Genomic DNA, 24,405 nt, shown 5'->3' with positions numbered 1-24,405 from the left:
ATGGCATCAATCTTTGCTTAATGCATATACTATGTTCCAACTTCAAGGCGTTTCAGGGTTCCCCAGCAGCTGTCCGATTGAGCTGAGGTTTTGTGCAGCCCGTTTTTTGTTGATTGGAACAGGATTAGAGAGTGGGAGCAGCAAAACTTTAACTTTCGGAAAATTACCTATAGCTAAGGGCCAACCTAGGCTTTAACCCCTTAACGCTACAGGACGTACAGTTCCGCCTTGAAGTATGTATTGGGAGGGATCGCGGAGCGGCCATTTCTTATAGCAGATACCCGTCCACAACAGCTCTGGTAAGCTGGGGAGCTCATCGGAGCCGTTAACCCTTTAAACGACGCTGTCAATTCTGACATTGGCATTTAAATCCTCCGACCGTTGTTCCAGAGTCCCGTACGGGCTCCCCGCAGTGACATCGCAGGTTGTCATGGCAGCTGGGGGCCTTCTGAAAGGCCCCAAGGCTGTCACAGTAGAATGGCATAGCTTGATAGAATGCCTGTCAGATCACGGTATAATGTAATGCTATAGCATTAAATCATACTGCAGGAGCGATAAAAGCATCGCAAGTTCTTGTTACCTCTGGGGACTAAAATGAAAAGTAAAAATAAGTTTTAAGAAGTTTTAATAACTATTAAAAAAAAAGGAGGACGTTTAACTTTCCCCAACCCTCCATTTGCCGTATTTATAATAAAAATCTAAATAAAACAAAAATACATATTTGGTATCGCTGCGTCTGTAAAAGTCTGATCTATCACAGTAAGGACGCCTGCAGACGGGCGGAAATTCCGCGGCGGGATTTCCGCCCTTGGAAGCTGCCATAGGATTGCGTTAGCAAATGCAATCCTAGGCAGAAGGCTGTGGTTTGTCCGCGTGGAATCTCGCGCAGCAAACAAACCGCAGCATGTTCTATTTCTGTGCGGGGCTCGCAAAGAAACGTCACTCACCGGCCGCCGGCACATGAAAGAGCCGGGGCCGCGGGGCTCAGGTGACTACACGCTGCTCTCTGCAGGCACTCGGGTCGGGTCCCGCGGCGAGAATTCTCGCTGTCGGATCCGACCCGGCCATCTGCAAGCGGCCTTACTCATTTATCCCACACAGTGAGCGTCTTCAGAAAAAAAAGAGACACCAGAATTGTGCTTTTTTGATCACCCAGTCTCCAAGAAAAATATGTAATAAAAAGCGATCAAAGTCATATGTATTCAATAATGGTACCAAAAAAAGTAGCACAACTATCTCTACAGAAAAATAAAAAAGTTATTGCAGTCAGGAGATAGTTTTAAAAAATTAAATATAGTTGAAAAGAAACAAAACAATATTGCTTTCTTGCAGTGGATGGCGTCTATCTCAGCATCCCTTTCCACCCCACACAACGAGCCGCCATTATACAGCGCGCGCAGACCGCAAGTGGCGCCAAACTTCGAACAATAGATGTCACAAACAGCGCGCGGCTCCCGCCTCCTCTCGCGAGACTTGTCACCGAGAGCCGCTTCCTGGTCTCCTCCTCTCATTCATCCTCTTGCACCTCCCGCTGCAGGAGGGCACGCGCACGTTACTACTTTACCAGCTGAGCGCTTACTATAACTGCCGCCCTTAAAAAAACTTCAAATCCCAGGATGCCACGCGCGTGAAAGCCGGAGACTATGAACTATGAGTCCTGCGCATAGCACGATGGGAATTGTAGTCCTACTGTAAACAAGAGGACCTGGAGCGTTAATCCGCCTCCATATTACTTTTAAGATATAATTCTATAGCCTTGCTAACGTAGACGTTGATGAATCGGCTCATGCTACAGATACACACTGGGCTAATACAGGAATTAACTGCGCCACTGAACTTGGCAGGGAGATCTCGCGAGACGTCACACAAAGCTCCGCCCACTTTAGAAGGGCTTGATTGAAGGGATAGGGGGAAAAAAAAGCCGGCAGAGCAGCAACAGCGGCGCTCCGAGTGTTTCCTCCCGCCAGCCTCGTGTAGCAGCGCCGCCCCCTGCTGAGCCGGCTTCTCTCTATTGTCGGTGTGCACGGAGGAGACATGTCCGAGGAAAGCGCAGAGCAGCGGAAAGAAGCGGCCGGCGACGTGAAGGAGGAGGCAGAAGAGGAGAAGATGCCGGTGGTGGAGGAAGAGAAGGAGGAGGAAGCGGCGGCGGGCGAGAACAAGCAGCCGCCGGTTGTAGAGGAAGCCGGCGTGAAGGAGGAGGCTGCGGAGGTGAGCAGACGGGAATGTAGCCGGCACCCCCTCCATCTATACGTCCTGCCGGCATGTGTCTTAAAGGGCCAGCAGCCCCAATACCCGCGCCTATAGATGGGGGCCATTGGAGAATATTCCATCTAATCCCCGCCGGCACCATTACTGTAATGTGCTGCCTGTGCCGGCGGAGGGACAATGGGATGTGAGCGCCGCTCTGTTGCTCTTCCTGGAAGTCTTTGTTGGATGAGTCAGTTGGGTCCTTCCCGCAGCGCCTCCTGCTTTGTTGTGGGGGCCGGTACGCTGCGTCCGGTATCTGCCTATCCGAAGGATCCCGTATGAGAAGGTCCATAAGATACAGTCACACCTCTGAATTTATTCCGCTCGTCTCTGCGAATCTTCCCGAGTGGAATCGGCTATAAAAATGGGCAGTATTTTTCAGCACGGATGAGATTTTATGGCGATTCTGCAGCAAATAAGTGATGGTTCAAGTGGATGGGAATCGCCGGATCTGTACGGTGCGGACCGGAGAGCGACATCGCCATGTCATGTCATCGTGGTTGTGAATGAGCCCCTTTGTAGGAGGTGAACCTGCAGGGAGCGCTGTGATCGCAGTGCATTGGCTTCAATGGAAGCCGTCCGTGTAGGGAGCGCGCAGGAATAGAACCTGCTGCGATTTTTAGATCCGCTCGCACAAATTGCAATCCGTTCGTGTGAGTGGACTTGTGAAGGTTATATATTTTTTTTCAGTGGGCGCGGAATATCACGGGTTGTGCGCTTCCACAACCGCGCTAACCTGTGTGAATGTACCCTAAAGCACGGGAGCGGCAGTCAGGTAGTTTGTGGGACGGCGGTCAGTTGCTGGTGCGCCCCGTAGTCTTCCTCTGTAAAGGTACCGTAATACGCGTGCAGTTTGTCGCGGTCTGACATCAAAATCGACACTGTGTGAAAGTAGAGTGGGAAAAACGTGGCACGTTCTATTTTGCCGCGGATTTACGCTGCGGGAGGGCTCTATTGATATCAAGGAATGGAGACTATGGAAAAACACGATCACTCGCTGGCACTTTTTTGTTTTGAATCGCGGTACTCCCAATGGCATAAATTCGCGGGCGTACTCTGCATCGCTTGTGGGCATGAGCCCTTAGGCCGAATGCCCGTGGACAGATTATCGCTGCGGAATTCGAGGTCCGTGTGTTCTATTTTGTGCAGAAAATTGCTCGGACGGCTTCCGTTGCAGTCGGTAGAAGCCGCCTGTCCCCTGATACTTCCACAGTGCTAACGAGAAGTACCGCGAGAATACGCCATGCACATGTGCGCCAACTCGCCAGCCGAAACACTCGCAACGGTTTCAGAGAGGTGAGTATGTGTCTCGGGAGGGCGCCGGGTCTAAGCCCACTGCGAGTTCCGACCCGGCCGTGGGCATGAGGCCTTAAGACTGGGCTCACACAGGGCGGATTTGCTGCAGAAATTCCATCCCATGGCAAATCCGCCCGCGGCCGCTAATCCCGGGTTTAGCCAGCCATGTGGACAAGATTTCTCAGAAATCTCGTCCACATGGGACGGCGAAGCCATCGCGGCAAAGCTGGCACTGCAGAGCGGATTCCCCGGCCGCAACATGTCCATTCTTTTTTTTTTTTCTTTTCTGTTGCAGCAGCGCTCTCTATGGGAGCGCCAGCCGCAACGGAAAAGCATGCGGCCAAGCCTCTCCAAAACCTGCGGCTAAGTGCTGCGGGTTTTGAAGTAGCGCTTTCCCGGTGGAAATCTCGTGGTTTTTCGCTGCGGAAGAATTGCAAGATTTCCGCCAGGAATACGCCGTGTGGGAACCCAGCCTAAGGCCTCCTTCCCACGGACGGATTTCCGGAAATCCGCTGCGTTGCCCGCAGCTATTAGGTTCTATTGAACCTAATAGCTCAGGGCTTACGCTGCGGAATTCCGCACCGTAAAATCTCCAGTCCTCACCCCGGCATGCTCTATTTGCAGTCAAGGGAAGCCGTCCGTTCACGCTATCTTCCGCTGTGGCACAGCGGAAGATAGCGTGAAATTGCCTCTCTGCATACCGCCACGTCATATGACATGGCCGGCCGCGTCATGTGATGCTGTGGGCATGTCGTGACCTGGCCGGCGTGTCACATGACGCAGCGGCGCGTCACGCCGAACCGTCATGTGGGACCCAGGATGCCGGATCCGCAGGTAAGTATTGGCTCTCTGGGGGGGCGTCGTGACGGGCTCCGCCGTGGAATTCCGCGGCGGAGCCCGTCACAGCCGTGTGCAGCCGGTCTGAAGGATTCGGGGGTTTCAAGCGCACAGAATTGTGAAGAGTATTGGGGGGGGTTTAACCCTTTCAACCATTTTCAGGACCTGCTTGGTGTCAGTAAGGCCGCCTGCAGACAAGCAGGTCGGATCCGACAGCGAGAATTCTCGCCGCGGGACCCGAGCGCCTGCAGGGACCAGCGCGTACTCACCGGCTCCGGCTGTTTGATGTGCCGCCGGCGCATGCGCAGACCGGAGCCGGCGGCGGGTGAGTGACATTTCTGTCGGGGCTCGTAGCGCATGCCGCGGTTTGCTTGCCGCGCGATGTTTCCCGCGGCCAAATCGCGGCTGTCTGCATAGGGTTGCGTTTGTTAACGCAATCCTATGCCGGCTTCCAGCAGCGGAAATCCCGCCGCGGAATTTTCTCTCGTGTGCAGGGGGCCTAAGTGGGAATGTTTCTGTTTATATCCAAAGGCTAAACACTGCTACAGACTTTGACTTTGGCCACCTGCACACGGGCAGCAGATGCCCTACACCGGAACGAGCATCTCTTGGCTGAATGGAGGTGAAGCGGGCTGGCGATTGCTCCTGCCCACCCTCCATGTACGTACGAGCGGCTGCCTGCTTACACGGAGTGATGCCTCGTTTAGTTCTCTCCTTGCAGAATCCTGACGAAGGAGAAGTGAACAATTTCTGGTTTGGTCGCCGCAGCCATTTACACGAAGCGATGACTATTCCGATTCTCGATGGGTCCTGGGAATCCGTACGATAATGGTTCCGTGTAAAACACCCTCAGACAGGAGCTTGTGCCTCGCCTGGTGTTACACATCTTTATAAACCTGTTTACGTTGCTGCTTTGTGTGGTTACACTATAATTTGCAGGGACTTCGGTTCGGTCTTGTACAATCGGCCTCTTTGTTGCTTTTTTTTTTTGTTTCTCTTTTGGATAATAATTTCACACATTGTCAATCGATCTTTCTTCCTCAACAGGAGCCTGAGAAAGAAGACAATGACTCCCCTAGTAAAGGAAAGGAAAGCAATGAAGTGGAGACTGGCTATGAAGAAAAGAGGGTACGTTTATTTTCTTTTTTTTTTTGTTTGTTTTTTTGAAACTGGTTTGAAAAATGTTTTGAAGAATTTTTGAGCTATATTGCAGTCTGGATGGCTTTATATTCTAGTAGTCCCAGCTCAGATGGATCCTGGTAGTTCTGGAGGTTTGTCCTGTGGTAGTGTTTTTCTTTTTTTTTTTTTAACCAGAAGCGGCTGCGGCAGGCAATGGTAGAAGACTGTCAGTTGTTCCTTTACCAATCGCCAACCAATATGATGATACCCATGAACAGCCAACGAGTACATGTTTGTTTCAGCTGATCTGTGGGCATAAAAATCCTTTCTCATAAACGGCACATCCCACCATATAAACAGGGATGTGCTGCCATTAAATCCAATCTGTATGGGAACAAGTCATCATTTCAATGATCGTTCATCCCTATGCTGTCAAACATCTGCCTCATGATAATGGCAGTAATGAGCGCCAGTTGACATAATGTGTTAATCAACCCTTGTTAAAAGGGCAGCAAATCAGACTATGTCAAAGGGCCTTAAAATTGCACCTGTGTGTAATCTTAAAGCAACAGTCCAGTGGGAAATGCAATATGTAAAGTGGGAAGAAACCCCCCCCCCCCCCCAAAAAACACTTAAAGGGATTGTAAACTATTTATGACTTAGCCTTGGTAGATCGCTGAGCGTCTGCTGCTTGGCACCCACATCGACCAGCTGTAAGCTGGGCCTTTGTGATCATGAACTGAACTGATTTCTGCAGGAAGCAGACAGCTCTGTTCTTACTGCTATGGTCAAGCTTGGTATTGTGGGCCAATTTGATGGCCCTATACTAAGGATAGGCCATCAATAGTTTTCAACTGAACAGACCGAATTTGCATGGCTGTACGCGAACTGCACCCGTCTGATCTCCACAGACCTTGCACACTGCATGTCTTAAGGCCCATTTAGACACAACGATTATTGCTCAAAAGATGTCTTTTGAGCGATAATCGTGTCATTTATAGCGCAAGATGATCGTTCAAGATGAGCGATTACCTTGTGCTGCAAGTGGAGGAAGCAGAAGGCAAGCGGGGTGTCTCTGCTTGTCTTCTGCATCCAGCTGTTCTCCGCTCTGAGTGCCCAGGTGGTAAACAGTTGAGCGCCCTGAGTTGAGGATGCAGAAGACAAGCAGGGTGTCCCCGCTTGTCTTCAGCCAGCTGTTTTCTGCACGGAGCGCCCGGCTGTTATATAGCCAAGCGCTCTGTGCGGGGTATGGAGAACGCAGCTGGACCGCTCTGTTCCTCATACCCAGCTGTCATCAGGGAGCGGGATACAGGTGAAACAATAGTATCAGCTGTACCCCGCTGTGAATTCCTGGTGAGGCTCTACATTCTTTTAGCACGCTGAAAGACAATGATGAGCGATGGCTTAACGAAAACTGCACAATTTCAGTGAAGTTACACACGATTGCCACTCAAAAGACGGCTTTTGAGCGATAATCGCTGTCTAAATGGGCCTTTATTCTCGTCCTTGAAAACTGGAAAAAATGCAGCATGTGCTATTATCGGTGTGAAAAATCATTCATGTGAATAGCCTCATAGACTGTATTCTACAGGAAATGCTTAGATCACATGGCCTTAAAATACAGCTTTGTGAATTGGCCCCTAGCCACGTGTTGTTCATTCTTTTCCCTATGTATAATGTCCTGAAAAATGAGCAGAAGAATCTTAAAACTTGCACCTTGTGACACTGTAGCTTCAATATAACATCTATTTGGTCATTGAAGGTTTGGAAATCCATTGGAAGCGAACAGGGATTGGACATGGGTAGCCAACAATTCACTGGGCATGGGAACAGGCGTCTTAGATTCTGCAATCATAGGGGAGACGACAGTTGCCCCTCATATTGCCATATTTATGGCATTTTATTGGTATACCGTTAATATCTGGTGGAAGAACTCCTTCAATCCTGATCTTATATTGCAAAAGGTCGTTTTACTAAATCGCTGCAGTCTTGGGGAAAAAAAGCTGCACTATTAACCTGCAAGTATTGTCTTAATGTGTTGTTGCTTACACAGAAAGAAGACCGCTCCAATAGATTTGAGTACCTCCTCAAGCAAACAGAATTGTTCGCACATTTCATTCAACCAGCGGCACAAAAAACGCCAACATCCCCGTTAAAAATGAAGCCCGGTCGTCCTAGGATAAAGAAAGACGAGAAGCAGAATCTGATATCCGCAGGAGAGTACGTTGTACTAAGCATTTCTGTTAATCTTCACAAGACTTGGTCAAATGTATCTTTTCCCACAGTAAACGTATTCTACGTGGATCCTGAAAGGACTAAACTGTGTGAACGCCTATAGAGGATTACCTCTGTGACCTATAGCATGGCTGTAATCATGGAGGTGCTTACATACTGCATGCTGCTCAATGTGGCAGACCTATTTCATTACAATGTGTCCGCTCAAATATATTCTACTTACATTTGTTTGTATGAATGCAATGGAATTTCCAACTCCCAAGAGCTTTGCTTGTCTTGTAATCTCTGCATAACTTTGTTCTAGTAACCGCCATCGGAGAACGGAGCAGGAAGAGGATGAAGAACTTCTAACTGAAAGTTCCAAGACTACTAATGTTTGCACCAGATTTGAAGAGTCCCCTTCATGTAAGGACATTGATGTTCTGTTGGGCTAGATTCACACTTGGTGTAATTTAATACAATGGATGAATCTGTCAGTTTCGTGGCAAATCTAAAACAAAAGTCTTATTTAAGAGATATAAATGCACCCTTAGGGGTTTTGTCAGTACAGACTCTTCTGCTTCCACTTTCCTATTTTGAATATTTTGGCTTTTAGACTAAAGCCTTTAGTTGTTGGAGCTCGCATATCTTGAATCACTAAGGTTAATTTTTTCTTTATTTGTATTTGAAAGGACCAGCCTTCTAACCAGGAATGCTATGTAATGTACGGTATCACAGCTAGATCTTCTGTCTTCACAGATGTGAAAGGTGGCACGTTAAGGGATTATCAAGTCAGAGGCTTGAACTGGCTCATATCGCTATACGAGAATGGCATTAATGGTATACTGGCTGATGAAATGGTATGTGGACATTTATATTGTATTTTTTTTTGCCTTGTTCTTGTCTTTGTGTTTAAAAATTGGTGCTTCCCACCATAATTTATGGGGCTAATGGCTCCTTTTAGTTTTAAGTGCTAGTGGGGTAAAGGGCTGGGTGATTTTGCCCAAAATGTAAAATCACATTTTTAAAAAAAATTTTTTGTTTGCTTGCTAGAAATCACTGATGACTCTAATCAGCGTCGCACACTGATTTTCTCAGTGGGCGATGCTAATGGCATTCTTTCAGCTGGTATCCTGCTGGGACTTACCAGCGGGATACCAGCTGAAAGCTCCGAGAACGAAGAAGCTGTCGGCACTCCTGCTGTTTCTCTGAGCTATCGGCTCATATTTGAGCAATCATTTTTCAGTCTAAATGCCCCCTAAGAGAGAAAATCTTGAACTGGATTTTTAGTTACTTTTTATATAATATACACCCTGCATTGTGTCTCAGTAAAAGAAGGGGGTAAAAAAAAAAAGTTGCTGCTGCCAAACAGATATTGAATCCGTGGGGAATGTAGAAGAGGAGAGTACTGTGGTGTTAGTCATAGCTTAATTTTTTTTATACTATGAGAACTGTTAAAACTCAAATAATCCATGTGTTTGAAGTTTGTGTATGAATCTTATTTTTTTGTTTCCTTAGGGCCTGGGCAAAACTTTACAGACAATTAGTCTCCTTGGGTATATGAAACACTACAGGAACATTCCTGGACCACATATGGTTTTGGTTCCTAAGTCTACCTTGCACAATTGGATGGCTGAATTCAAAAGATGGGTGCCCTCCCTACGTGCAGTCTGCCTTATTGGTGACAAGGATCAAAGAGTAAGTCTGCCATCTAATTTGTCTCAATGAATTGTGGTTATATGTGCAAAAAAGGAAAATGCCTAACTAAGTGCAGCGTGTGCGTACCGTGGCAGAGGTGGGCTGGTCTTGCCCGGATTAGGGAATTGTTTTTGGTATTGTAGAATGAAAATATTTTTTGTACCACAAAACTCATGTATGTGTTACTTTGTGTGCTATTGGACTTTTTAATTTTATTTTTAGGCTGCCTTTGTTCGTGATGTCCTTTTGCCAGGGGAATGGGATGTTTGCGTTACATCATATGAAATGCTCATTAAGGAGAAGTCTGTGTTCAAGAAGTTTAACTGGCGATACTTGGTTATTGATGAAGCTCACAGAATCAAGAATGAAAAATCAAAGGTTTGTAAACTTTTATGTAATATATCTAACTTTTAGGTGTGTTTAAATCATCCATTTATTTTTTTTTTTTTCTTTACAGCTGTCGGAAATTGTGAGAGAATTTAAGACTACAAATCGTCTCCTCCTAACAGGAACTCCCCTTCAGAATAATTTACATGAACTTTGGGCACTTCTGAATTTTCTTCTTCCAGATGTATTTAACTCTGCAGATGTAAGCATTGTCACACGTTATTGGATGCCTGTGTGGAGTAGCTAGTGTAAAAGACTGTTTCTTACTCATTTTACGTTTTTTGGCTATAGGATTTTGACTCTTGGTTTGATACGAACAACTGTCTCGGGGATCAAAAACTGGTGGAGCGTCTTCATATGGCAAGTACTGGTCACTGCACTTGTTTATAGATGTGAAACAAAGCAATTGTAGGACATTGTTTGATATGGTAAACTGTTTGTAGGTGTTGAGGCCTTTCCTCCTACGACGTATAAAAGCTGATGTGGAAAAAAGTCTTCCTCCAAAGAAAGAAGCTAAAATCTATGTTGGTCTCAGTAAGATGCAGAGAGAATGGTAAGTATGTTTCTTTATTTAGAGAAAAAAAAATTACAGCATACCTGTACCCCAGCCCAAAGAAATCTTTATTTCTTGCCTGTGTTCCTAGGGGATACAGCAAGCCATTACGTATAGCTCCTGCCACTAGGAGGTGGATGCGAAGCACAACGAGTTGGTCCCTCCTATCAGCTTTGTCCCTCCTACCAGCTTTACTCCTCCTCAATGCACATGTTTAAATCTGTTTTAGCTCGGTGTCCATAGGAGGCAGACCTTCTTGCTGTGCAGGTATTCCCTGCTCCTACCCCCCCCCCCCCCCCCCACACACACACACACCTTCTAGCTGCTAATTGGGGTTGAGCTAACTTCCCTGATTGTTCCCGAGTGGGGAGGGTAAACAGTGCTGCACTGGTCCACTTTGTCTTCTTGGAGGAGGAAGTAATAGCGTGTCTAACTACTCTGTACCCCCCAGCCATGGGGTGACATAAGCTTGTTCAATCTACCCATCTCAATTCAGGCAATCTTTCAACACTGAGTGCTTGTCGCTGAAATGACCCTGCTAGTGCTCCTTGGGGATCCAGAGAGAATAGGACGAAGACTAGGTGCCAAGACTCTTTGGTGGATCCGACAGGTGTATGTTACCTGTAATCACCTCCCTACAAACATTAGCACACTTTACACCCAACCCGCTTTGGCTACTGGGTAGATTTTCCCAGTGATGGAGTTAGGTGAATATCCATCTGCTACATATCTCCTTTCCTAGGTGGAGAATCTGTTCTACAGAGCAACGGAACTGCGAGTACAGTCTGGGGGATCTAGTGTCGTAGTACCTACAGTCAGCAGGGAAGATACCATGATCACTTATAGGCCATTTACACGGGACAATTATCGCTCAAAATTCACTTGAAAGAATTTTAGTGATCATGCAGTGTAAATCGCTCACTTTTCATTCACCGGTTTCGATCTCTTGACTTTCAATCAGTATAAAAACTATCACTGGATTGCGGGTTTGTCGTTCTATGTAAACTCTCCCTGCTCAGCGCTTCACATAGAAGGTGAAGTGCCGAGAGAGGCCTGCGATCCAGCGGTGAAGTCTGTCAGTGTAAACGCTCTGCATGAGCGCTAACTACCTTAGCGGTGACGTCAGCACTCATGCAGTTGTTTACCTGACTGTCGGCCCATTTAAAAAGGCCATAAGGTGGTTCTCCCCAGGGTAAGACTTGCCCATTGCATTCCAGGAGTACTGACGCCTGCAACTTTCCCAAATTCGCAAAAACCTCGGAATAATTTGTGGTAGTGCGGTACTGCGTTTGCACCTTTCCCTATGATGGGTGGTGGAGTTACAGAGACACTGCTGTGTCCTTCTCTCCATTACCACTTGCTGGGCCCAGCGCCGGATTCGCTGTAGGATGCTGTGTCTGACATTTACTCTGGTGGGTTTGATAGTCGCAGACAGAGATGCCGCCGGAAGCACTTGCCCTGCGGTATACAGGCACTACTCCAAAACATTTCTGTACTTGGTGCATGACTGGAATCCGAGTCGGGTTTTCCTCTTGTAAGCACAAATTGCTCCCTCACTAGTGTTGCTTGCTAGATTTTTTTTTTTTTTTTTCTTCCCACAAGCTTTCTTTCTCATATAGTATGCTTATTTTGGACATACAGGACTTAGTCAGTCTCCTAAATACGGGAGATCGTTCTCCCATACCATCACTTTTCTTTCTCAAGAACTGTCCTAGCTTGATAGAATTGTTGACTGGTGCATCCGGGTCCCATATATTTCTGGTGCCTTAGGCTGTTTGTTGGGACCCTTTTTCCTCAATGGGGATTCCGGTCGTTCTCCCCCAACCCCCCCCCCCCCCCCCCCCCTGCTTGATCTCAGGGAGTCCTGTTTTCCCCCATCCTCAATGTGGGCCTACTGCCCACCCCTTCCCCTATACAGTGAGGAGGAGATTTGACTAGATCGCTGTCTCTCACAAGCGCTCTGTTCATTTTCAACGCGACTCTAGAGATAGCCCAGCGACAAGCACTCAAGTATCTTCATCAGCTCCATTAAAATCAGTGGAGCTCTAACCACGCATGCTTGGCCAGCCCTAAATTCTTCTTGACGTCCCTGTCGAAGGAAGAAGCAATCCCTCACTGACAGGCAAAGAGGGACCCATTCTTGAGATCGGTGATGGTCTCCGTCTGCTGAGACCACCCACAGATCAGCAAGTTATCCACTATCCTGTGAATGGGGGATAACTTGTAATTCTGGTACAAGCACTTTAACTTTGCCAACACAAGGGGCTGGTTCCCTAGCCAAAATTTGGCACCTTGTACCCATTCTCACATCTCCCATTTAATTTGGAGTAAGCTCTTACAGACAGGGATCCCTCTCCTTGTCTGTTTTTGATTACTTGTCATGTTACTTGCCTAATTGTAATGCTTGATAAAATGCTGTATAAATATCATTCTCATATCTTTAATCGTAACCCCAAAAATATTCCATAGTTTTTCTGTTTTGTCTTCATCTTTTCTAGGTATACAAAGATTTTAATGAAGGACATTGACATTTTGAACTCCTCAGGGAAAACTGATAAAATGAGGCTATTGAACATCCTGATGCAGTTGAGAAAGTGCTGCAATCATCCTTACCTCTTTGATGGTGCCGAGCCTGGCCCTCCTTACACCACAGATATGCACTTGGTTACAAACAGTGGTAAAATGGTTGTGCTCGACAAGCTTCTCCCCAAGCTAAGAGAGCAAGGTAACTGAACTTATTGTAACAATGCTGAATTGTACTAGAGTTCACTGATGGGTTTCACTGTATAACAGTAAAAATGCCTCTAGAAGACCACCCCTTCAGCTAGACCAGATTTTCTCCAATGGATTAAATTCCACCATACCCTCTTTAGGCTTGGATGCCTGCTTCATAGTGTAACCCTGCAGCATTTGTCAATTCGGTCACATTGTGCATGCAAGTTGCCGTAGACCATAAGCGAGCCCAAAACTATGGATTTCTTGTGACCCTATGGAAATGGCACAACACGCTACGGTATTTCTCTAACTAGAGTTGCTGAAGCGGTGTAACTTGCTGTCGTATCCCATTCCTATAAATCCCTCACCGTTATAGCATACTCAGCTGTGTCCTGGGAGCCAACATTAGATAACTGTTGCAGGTCCCAGAGGTGGGACCTGCATCTATCACAATTTTTTATTATGGTATATCCACAGGGTATGCTATAAAAGTTTGATGGGAATACCCCTTTAAATGTTTGTGTATAGTCACTCCATCTTTATAATATGTAATGAAAGTCCAACATTGTAACAAGTATTGTATATTCTTTTTAAAAAAAATAGGTTCCCGTGTGCTAATATTCAGCCAGATGACAAGAGTCTTGGATATCTTGGAAGATTATTGCATGTGGAGAGGCTATGAATATTGCCGCCTGGATGGACAAACGCCGCACGATGAAAGACAAGTAGGGATTTGTCTGTCTTGGCTTATGTTCTAATTGTGTTAGAACCTTGCTCTAACTCGTATATCTTGCAGGAATCTATCCTCGCTTATAATGCTCCTGGTAGTTCAAAATTCATTTTTATGTTGAGCACACGTGCTGGTGGACTTGGTATTAACCTTGCTACGGCTGATGTCGTTATCATATATGATTCTGACTGGAACCCCCAAGTAGATCTTCAGGCCATGGTATGTTTGGTTTTTTTTGTCTTTTGTCTTTTTTTTTTGTTCAGTGTTCTATAAGAGTTCGCTGGCATAAGTGAATATACCTCTTGTGTGCCAAGTAAAATCTCTTCAGGTATTTAAATATGCTGCTTGAGTTAATGGTCACATAGTATCATACCAGGTCTTATGAAATACTATGAATGAAAAAAACAAAACCTTGCACTGTTTGGTAATAGCTGGGTGATGAGCTAAAAGAGTGGTTTTATAGTTCTGTATTAATATGGGGGTGCCCTCTTGAGGTATCACTTTTTGTCTTCTGAGTAACTGCTGTGAATGTATATGTACACCTCAGTACATAGAAAGAGGTTGAGGAGATCAAAGGGAACTTCACACAGGGCTATAGCTAATGCATACGAGTTAAAGGGATTGTCCTATCAAAACCAGTTATATAACTAGCTGATTGTCAAGGATCCGACCACTGGGACACCCACCAATCACCAGAACAAGGGTCTTGAATGTATGGAGCAATGGTCACACATCCTTGCATTTGAATGAAGCTGCTGGAGGTAGCCGTGTTCAAGCACTCAGCTGTCTCCATCAGCCTCGTTAAAATTAATGGAGTGGCAGCGCACATGCTAATCTGCTGCTTCTTTGATTTGGGACCCCTATTCTCGTGATTGGGGGTCTAAGCAGTTGGACTTCCACGGATCAGCTAGTTGTCGCCTCTCCAGAGGCTTTGTCTTTTGGTAGGACAAGCCTTTTAAATGCATGCATGTGTGGAGTTTAGCCCCCCTTGTGTGTAGCTAGCCATATTCTCTCAGCAAACCTGACGTTATACTTGTGATAAATGTACTTTAATGATTTTAAGCCACTAAATTACAGTGTTTCTTTTTATAGTTTACATAAAAGCATAAGTAATTCTACTAGAAAGATCTAACTTATTTGACTGCATTTTAATTCAAATAAAGAATGGTTTCACAACTGTGTTTAACATGACTGTTTTAGGACCGAGCACACAGAATTGGGCAGACGAAAACAGTGAGAGTTTTCAGATACATAACGGATAACACAGTTGAAGAACGTATTGTGGAGAGAGCGGAGATGAAGCTGCGCTTGGATTCCATAGTCATTCAACAAGGTATGTCTTGTTTTTGTAAATGCTTCCCACATCGCTATGACAGTTGTTTGGGAAGCTTTACCTACTGCTAGATTATCAGATAGTTAATTGCTTTGTCTGATAAGACTAATCCCTATATATTTAACACAGGAAGGTTGGTGGATCAGAATTTAAACAAGCTAGGAAAGGATGAGATGCTTCAGATGATTCGACATGGTGCTACACACGTGTTTGCCTCAAAGGACAGTGAAATCACTGATGAAGATATCGATGCGATCTTAGAAAGGGGTGAAAGAAAGGTAAGCGTGCTTCTTATTGCATGAATCAAGACGTTCCTTAAGGGTAATACCTAACAGGATGACACTGCAGTGTGGTTGCGGTGGGTTTTGAAATAATTGGATGTGGGATTTTGCAGCTGAAGGAAGTTTTATATGCAAAACCGTATTGCCATTGACAAGCTATGGCTACAATGTTTTGCATGTGAAGCTGCAGTTTACCTGCAAAATTGTGCATCCATTTAACAATCTATTAAATTGCTTGCATGTGCTGTAGTTTTTACCCACACTGCAGATGTGTCAGTGCCGCCCTTGTGGCCTTATCTGAAGTCTCTTCCTCTTTAGTGCGTTTGCTCTAGTTTTCATTGTATGTTTTTATTTATTTTTTCTCCCAACCTAGACTGCAGAACTTAAAGAGAAACTTTCAAATATGGGTGAAAGTTCACTGAGAAACTTCACTATGGATACAGAATCCAGTGTATATAACTTCGAAGGTGAAGATTACCGAGAAAAGCAAAAGGTAATCCCGTCCCCACATCTGTATGATTGAGACCTAATAATTCTTAACAGAATTTTGATCTTAATGGTTGGTTGTTAGTAAGAATTAATGCTACTTTACCTGTGTCTTGCTAACTTAAAACTATGGGGTTGCTGAATGTACTGTTGGATGTTTAAATTTAATTTCCTAGATTGCTTTTACGGAGTGGATTGAACCACCGAAGCGTGAAAGAAAAGCCAACTATGCTGTGGATGCCTATTTTAGGGAAGCGCTGCGTGTCAGTGAGCCAAAAATTCCAAAAGTAAGTGTCTGTAGTTCCTCATTTGTGACTGTACTTTGTGAAGTCCACCTTCCAGTCAGTCTATGACAAAGAATCCTAAATATATTTTATGCATTTCATGTTTTCATTTTAGGCTCCACGTCCCCCCAAGCAACCCAATGTTCAGGACTTCCAGTTCTTCCCTCCTCGACTGTTTGAATTGCTGGAGAAAGAAATTCTCTATTACAGGAAAACCATTGGCTATAAGGTACCATTTTAGGTCTTGATGCTCCAATTTTATGGTTTTTGTCTAAAGTAAAATCTATTGCATCATTCTACTGCTTTTTGCTTATTCAGGTACCTCGGAACCCAGATTTGCCTAATGCAGCCCAGGTTCAAAAGGAAGAACAACTGAAAATTGATGAAGCAGAATCACTTAATGAAGAAGAGCTGGAAGAAAAGGAAAAGTTGCTAACGCAGGTGTGTGAGGGAGTGTCGGTCACTGATGTGCACTGAATTCCAAAGAAATCCCAGCATTCGCTGCTGCTCTTTGAAGTCTTTCATTGCACTTCAGTAAGTCTAAATTAGTATAATCGGGACGCCTTTCAGCTCGTCCAGCCTTCAACTGTTATGTAACACTGCATTCACGTTCCAAATGGGCAACATTTCTCTATTCAGTGTCGTAATACATGGCAACCATCTATATAATCTCAATTCTCCTAACATCACTTGCTTATGACCTCACTCAATAACACAGCGCAATAACTGAATGTCAATCACTCAAGTATAACCTTTTCCTGTTCCCCTACGAAAAAAGAAATTTATATACTGCATTTTTCGCTCTATAAGACACACTGTTTTCCCCTGCAAAGCGGGGAAAACAAGTTGCTGCGTCTTACAGAGCGCATGTGCCGAAAATTCGTTCCGATCGCCATTTTTAGCAAATCACGATTTAGTTAGTGGCATCGTGCGTTAAACTCGCGATCGCACGAACAAATGTGCGATCAGTCAGAAGTTTTCTCTCCTCCCCACTGCCGCTCATACGTACCGCTGATTGGTGGTGAGCACCGGCGGGTACTACTTTGCTCCCCGCCTCCACCAAACGGCTTCTTACCTTCCTCCTGCCACACACAAGCGCCGCTGTGACATGGAGAGATGTTTTTTCAGACCTCTGCTGCTGCTTCTGCTCTGTCGCTCGGCACTAACCCTGCGCTTTCCCTGGGTGAGTTCAAAAATTTTTTCCCCCTATTTTCCCGCTCTAAAACAGGGGTGCGTCCTATAGACCGGTGCGTCTAATAGAACGAAAAATACGGGGTGTGTGTATATTAATAATTCCTCCCCTTCTGGTTGTTCAACATGCTGAGTAACTTGATATTTCAGTTGTGCCACTGTATGTTTTGACAAGTGTCACAATTGAAATATTGCGTGACTGAGCATTCTGAACAACCCACACCGGGAGGGAATATTAAGGCTTTTTTTACTTTGAGAAGCATACTGGATACATTGCAGACTATGGAATCTAAAGGATTGAATAGGGAGTATGAGGTTTTACATTTTTTAAATTTATTTTTTAAGGTTCACCTACAATGTCGCAAATAAGGTTATACTTGAAGATTGATTCCGATTATTGAGCTTTGTTATTGACTGATGTTATAAGGAAGCGACGTTGGGAGCATTGAGATTATACAGACGGTTGCTATGTATTATGTCACTAGATTGAGACAGCGCTGCCTATTTGGAATGTGAATGCGATGTTACATGACGGTTGAGGTAGGCTGGACGGGCTGAAATACGTCCTGATTATACTCGTTTAGAATTACTGAAATGCAATAAAAAATTTGGAAGAGCAGCAGTGAGCGCCGGGATTTTTCTTTGGAATTGCTTGGATGTTTTCTAGCCGATCACAGCAGTTTGTTTTACTGATGTGCATTAAAAACTGCATGTAAAAACGGATTGTAGTTCTATGTCCTACAATGATGACTTTTCACTTAAGCCCTTACGGGAACATTTTATTAGAACTTTTTTAGGTCTGGATTCGCAAGTGTTTTTTGCAGTGTTTTTGCTGTTTGTTTAATGGTTTAGGAACGCTGTGGCGAGATATTACTTTAAAGGGAACATGTCTCGTCCCCACAGCATCATAAACTAAGGCCTCATGTGCTAGGGCGGGTTGGTATATGACTGCCCGTGGCCGAGGACCATGCTCAATTCAATTACGGACGGGCCATGGATCGGAGGGCTTGCATTGACTTCATTGGAAGCCGTCTGTGCGGGAACTGCACAAAATTGAGCATGCTGTGATTTTTGTTTTCCAGACCAAAAGGTCTATGTAGTTAACACAGGATTCGCCATTCAGCTGCGAACGCCCATGTCTCTCTATGGGCGGCTTGAATTGCACCCACATTGATTCCGCGATACATAAGAATAATCATAACATCTCATAGGAAGAGTTTCCTACCTGTGACTTTTGAACTGGATCACTTTATTGAAGAGAATGTGAGCAACAAACATGCCACAGCCCAACATTCTTGTAAGAAAGGGATCTATATTAGAAAGCATAATTTGTCTTTTTTCTCTCAGGGTTTCACAAATTGGAACAAGAGGGATTTCAATCAATTTATTAAAGCCAATGAAAAATGGGGAAGAGATGACATTGAAAATATTGCTCGTGAAGTCGAAGGCAAGACTCCAGATGATGTTATGGAGTATTCAGGTGATTATTCCTCCTACCAGTGTGTGTGTATATGTGTGTATGTATGTATTAGTGTGTGTGTGTGCGTGTATATATGTATGTATATAAAATTATAATATATATATTTTTTTAATTTTAAGCTGCTCCTTTTTTCTTCATTCAATTACATTTCATGTTTACCTTATCCGTTGTTTTCATTACACTGCTAAAATGAATGTCCTCATAATACGGTTAATATGAAGACTGCTCCTTTCTAATACGTTAGTGCTCATCCTGTCACTCCTCACCAATATGATGGCCGCTGCATATCTGCCTAGACACGGGGCCTTCGGTCATAGGTTGAGTGATCGATCTTCCTTTCAAACATTTTGGAACACTTTTTTAACCCCTTTAAACATTTCTCTGGTAATGAAGAGTACATGATGTATTCCCATGTACAGGATTTGTATTGGTATTTAAATATAGTTTTTATGCTAAACTAGAACTTCTAGTTGAATGACAACTCGTCTTTCAACCATCTTTAAAGCGAATGTGTAATAAGAAAATCATGTAAATATATAACATTTTTGTGTTAAACATTTAACAAATTTTTATTTTTTTTTTGACACAATCTGCAACTTACAAAAATAATCCTAAAATCTTGCATTTTTTTCACATGGGATCTGTAGAGACAGCTTTGCAGCAGTCAACTCACTATGAGCATTTTTAAACAAGCTGATTTATTTGAACGAGCGACTGACATCCAAGTTCGCTCATTAGGTCCTGCAGACAGGCAGATACATCGTTGGCCCATTCAAACGAGAAATCATTGTCCTTCACATTCGCTGTATGAGTAAATGAGAACGACTGAGCGCTGTTTAAACTGAACAATAAGTGAACGAGCCAACAATGATTTTTTTTTTTTTTTTATGTCCGAAAAAAGCAAAAAATTGCCGTTCAGTTATTGGCACGTGTTTAGAATAAACGATTACCGTTCACTTTCGCTCATTTGAACAAGTTTTAGAATGATAGTCGTTCCATGTAAAACCACCCTAACATCACAGGCAGGATTACACTGAAAGGTAACACCTGTATGTAGATAACGCAGGATCCACCATTCACAATAGGTATAAGCTGTGACTATCTACTCCACTCCCTGCAAAATGACCGTCGCAGGTTATAGAGCATGTCTAGAATAGTCTCCCACACAAGTCAATAGGTCCCTGTTCATTGTGTGAATGGGCTATGAGACTGCTGTAAAGCAAATCCCTAAATGCTGTTAAATGCATCTCTGGTAAAATGGCCGCCCACAAAGTCATGTACAGACAACAGAATAAAAAAAAAATGCTATAATAGAGAACTTAAAACGGATAAACAAATTACCTTTTCTTCTCTGGTTTTAATAAAGTGGTTTTTTTTTTGTTTTTTTTTCTCTTTTAATAACCGCTTTTGTCCACCTTGCAGAAATATGAAAAATTGAACCTGTGGACATTAGCAAGATCAGCAGACATGAAAACTGATTGACAATGTGTTTATAATGGCTGTTAGAGATAAAATGCAAGGAAAAAAGCTTCTATTCTGTCTTTCAGCTGTTTTTTGGGAACGATGTAATGAGCTCCAAGACATAGAGAAAATCATGGCTCAGATAGAAAGGGGAGAAGCAAGAATACAGAGGAGAATAAGCATAAAGAAAGCATTGGACACAAAGGTAATCGGCCATTTCCTTATTGTCTAGATGTTGTTTTTCCGGCACTGCACAGTATATCTTGTATTGATCTGCATGTTGTTGTGACCCTTTTTGTCTTTAGATTGGCCGATACAAGGCACCTTTTCATCAGTTGAGGATATCTTATGGCACCAACAAAGGAAAAAACTACACAGAAGAGGAAGATCGTTTCCTTATCTGCATGTTACACAAACTTGGTTTCGATAAAGAAAATGTTTACGATGAACTCAGGCAGTGCATTAGGAACTCTCCTCAGTTCAGATTTGATTGGTTCCTGAAGTCAAGGACCGCAATGGTGAGCAGTTTTGGCCAGTCGGCAAGCTTCTACTTTAATGAACCAGTGCATGCTACATTTATCCTAAAATACCAATTAGGAATTTGCTAAATAGCTTGTACTTTTTTTTTTTTTTTGTATAAATGCTTTATTTATAAATTTTGGGGTGGATACAGAAAGGGGGGGAAGAAAAGAAATCCGCTTATCCGGATCAAAACCCGGGAAGCATGTGGGAAAGAAAAACAAAAAAACAGTTTCTCTGAACATACAGAGCATTATTAGAATAACAAATTAAAAGTGAAGGATTCTGTTTAATTATCCAAATGGCATGTGATATTTAAATTGTAATAGAAAGTATATCTGTGCTAAATGTAATCAGGTAGCAAAAATTCCCTCTTTTCTTTCCCCTCCCTTTTTTTTTTTTAAATATCAGGAATACAATAAAAGGATTGTATTTTGAGATAAGTGCTGGGCTTCATATCTGTATTGATCTTTGCTCATCCGGTCCAAAATCCTAGACAAAATGGCACAGTATATTGCACTATTTTCCATTAAAATGCTGGACCAACCCCATTCTAGTCAGTCAGGCACCATTCATGACTCAGTGATGTGCTAAGTCCGGCACTTCTGTGGTTGTTGTATTGGCTCTTAGGCTGGACAGCGGAAAGATCTATCGCAGATGTGAACTGAATTCGCTCCCTAAAATATCTTAAACACTGTAACCAAAGTTGTTTTTAAATACATAAAACAGTTTTTTTGCCTTTTTTAAATCTAGGAACTTCAAAGAAGATGTAATACTTTGATCACTTTAATTGAAAGGGAAAACCTTGAGTTAGAGGAAAAGGAAAAAGCAGAGAAAAAGAAACGTGGACCAAAACAATCTTCAGTAAGTTTGTAACTTTGTGTGTATAATGGTGTGTGGGAACTTGTTCTTTAGATGTTTTAGATCTAAACATTCTGTGTAGGTTTTGAATGTATTTATCTGGAAGTGATAGTCTCCTATTTTAATTTGCATAGCCTTGTAGAGTTTCTCCTTAGGAACAGCACCTAGGTGTGAGGAGACTTCTCCTGACGCACATCATAGGCTTCTCACCCAGCCAAGCCAGCAACCTACTGCACACTGATGGGCAAAAACACCAAAACAGTTTGTTGGTTTCTTTTTCTTCTGGATAAGGCTTTGGCTTTGGTTTATATTCCTGGTCCAGTTACAAGGCCTGTGAAAAGATCTGAACTAGACTTCCAATAGTCTGCTTTCCACTAGGTGGTGCTGTAGAGGCATTGTTCTATCTTTTTTATTTTGCATATATCCTAAAAGAGCATTATGGCCTTATAGGTCTCCTCACAAGTCTTTTAGGTGCTTTCCCTAAGGAGAAACTATCCTTTTTGACCCCATACCATATGCTACTACAACGAGATTTTAGGTCAAGCGCTGCGGAATATGTTGGCGCTATACAGATAAAGATTATTATGTCTGAATGCCTTTTCAGTATGCTTACCATGGTGCTAAGAGCTGCAAGTGGCCAACATTGTGAAATTTAAAGTGAAACTGTGCTTTCTTAACCTTTTTGACATGTCATAGGGATGTGTCAAATGTTCTGCTTGCTGGAGCACTGGCTGCAGAGACCCCGCCAGTCAGCTTTGTGAGCGCTATCACCTGAATGCTAGGTGGACACAGGCCTATGCGCAGCATAGAAAGTCTAAAAGTACTATGCTTGCCTGCCAGTTTGGCCAGCAGGAAGAGAAGGACACTCTCCTATCTAGAGGAAAGGTTTCTTTGCAGCAGTCTGATTTTAAAAGTTCACACAGCGACTCGGACATCAGTTGCGGGTCTGTTCTAATGACGGTCTGGTTTTACACCATATTCGCATGAAGCTAAAGGCAGCTGGATCTATAATTCACTAACCATATTAAATCCTATTAACTATGAACAACTTCTTGTTGCAGGCTCAGAAACGGAAAATGGATGGTGCTCCGGATGGCAGAGGAGGAAGGAGAAAGAAGCTTAAGCTTTGAAGAAGTATATATTCTGTATTCAATACGTTTCAGAAGTAGTTCTTTGCTTTACGGGTCTTCATAAGATGTACTGTACACTGATCGGCTATAATGTCATTCAACGACATCAGGTTCATCTGTTTATTAAACTAGTAGTACTTATTGTAGTTAATTCTCCCTTTTTAAATAAAGACAGCTGTGCTGGACATTTTTTTACCATTAACATTTGAAGTAATAAAATTGGCTTCGTTAATTGTGTTAATGTGTGCTTTCTTTTTTTTCTCTGCTGCTATTAAGTAGTCTGTAATTAACTGTAAAAACTATTTTTGTAAAAACTTTTGTTTACCTGCCATTGCTCAGATAAATACAATGTTTTTCTTGTTTATGAATTAACCAAACAATTGCTTCAGTGTCATCTTTTAAAAAAAAAAAATAAGATTGTAGTACTTTATAGGTTAGAAGGCCTCCATTACTACTTGAAAACTGATCAATTAGAGCAAGGGTGCACAACCTTTTCCTAACTGAAAAACAATTCAATCAGAATGCAGTTCTTTAATGTAACAAAACTTGAAGGTATTCTCATCCAAGATCTATAGCGTATCGACAATATATACCGTATCTTTATAATGGATGAGGGTTGGTTCACTCGAGTAACTCAACTATTTAGAGAATGGGGATTCTCTGCTCTGCACTCCAAAGTCAAGGTTCTCCCTATTTATAGGATTCACGGAAGCTGCAACCCCCATAAGCTACAATGTAGAGAGCTGCATGCATGTACAATCCCCTCTTCTCCTTTTGTCCCTTCTGGAATGACAGACCTTATTGGACCCATCCTGGGATATGGCATAGATATCTTCAATGGAATACCAATGTTTAAAAAAAAGAAAGAAAAAATACTCTGTGTAAAATTAATGTAGCGTTCTTCCTGGTCCAAGATGAATCCTTTTGTTCTGCATTAGAGGGAGAAGAATACCTGTCATGGTCTGTACCTTTGGCTGTGCAGAACATGAAGAAGAAATCCCAAGAAAAGCCGGATTGGGCAGCACACTGAACAGAGGAGCAGAGCCGGGATAATTGAAGAATACTTGGAACAGCCAGAAGTTGGTGCCGGTATAGCATGGAAATGCTTTACTGTCAAGTGACTTTCTGGTCCTCTGCTCAGCGCACCTGATCCTGCTTTTTTTTGGCTTTTTCCTTCATAATGGGTCAGATTTGACCTTTTTAGGACTTTTTTTTCTTCAGAAAAGTGGTCCCCTGACCTTCATCCATGTTACTCCGCTTTTAGTGCAACTACTGCTCATTCTGTCTCAATCCTGTGGATAAGATAGCTAAAGCATGTCAGGAATACCCTTTTATGTGTGTAATGCCTAAAAATATAGCACTAGTATGTAAATACACCGTCAGCTAAAGAGAAAAATCTTAGAAAACCAGTGTTTTCCCAGTCGTCTCCACGACAGCACCACCTGATAGCCGCCTCCTGGTTGGACAGGAACACACCGAGGTTAAAAGCCCCCCCCCCCCTCTCCCACCTGCTCAGTGTTCTTCCTGTCCTGCCAGGAGGCAGGATCACAGAGTGCTGGTGGAGACACTAGCATGAAGAAAAA

The 24,405-nt window shown here is 43.5% G+C and overlaps 1 protein-coding gene across 1 annotated transcript; it reads left to right on the top strand.

The window, feature by feature from the left end:
* The first annotated feature begins 1,781 nt into the window (after window positions 1–1,781).
* On the top strand, window positions 1,782–23,059 carry SMARCA5 (SWI/SNF related, matrix associated, actin dependent regulator of chromatin, subfamily a, member 5). The gene is made up of 24 exons (XM_066573697.1): window positions 1,782–2,208; window positions 5,428–5,508; window positions 7,553–7,719; window positions 8,039–8,139; window positions 8,473–8,573; window positions 9,232–9,411; window positions 9,634–9,789; window positions 9,869–10,000; window positions 10,090–10,158; window positions 10,242–10,351; window positions 12,850–13,076; window positions 13,670–13,791; window positions 13,863–14,015; window positions 14,997–15,129; window positions 15,259–15,407; window positions 15,784–15,903; window positions 16,073–16,183; window positions 16,296–16,409; window positions 16,499–16,621; window positions 18,719–18,851; window positions 20,399–20,517; window positions 20,618–20,830; window positions 21,585–21,695; window positions 22,754–23,059. The coding sequence occupies exons 1-24, from the start codon at window positions 2,035–2,037 to the stop codon at window positions 22,820–22,822; spliced, it is 3,168 nt and encodes a 1,055-aa protein (XP_066429794.1). The 5' UTR covers window positions 1,782–2,034; the 3' UTR covers window positions 22,823–23,059.
* The last annotated feature ends 1,346 nt before the right edge of the window (window positions 23,060–24,405 follow it).

Source organism: Eleutherodactylus coqui, chromosome 7, assembly GCF_035609145.1.
Source record: "Eleutherodactylus coqui strain aEleCoq1 chromosome 7, aEleCoq1.hap1, whole genome shotgun sequence".
NCBI classification, from domain to species: domain Eukaryota; kingdom Metazoa; phylum Chordata; class Amphibia; order Anura; family Eleutherodactylidae; genus Eleutherodactylus; species Eleutherodactylus coqui.
Note: the sequence above shows the minus strand (reverse complement) of the source record. Positions and strands in the feature narration are given on the sequence as shown.

Coding starts and splice junctions, on each gene's coding strand:
- SMARCA5 (XM_066573697.1), top strand. CDS start 2,035: ATGTCCGAGGAAAGCGCAGAGCAGCGGAAAGAAGCGGCCGGCGACGTG. Junction 13,077..13,669: donor CCCCAAGCTAAGAGAGCAAG/GTAACTGAACTT, acceptor TAAAAAAAATAG/GTTCCCGTGTGCTAATATTC. Junction 20,518..20,617: donor AGAAAGCATTGGACACAAAG/GTAATCGGCCAT, acceptor TTTTGTCTTTAG/ATTGGCCGATACAAGGCACC.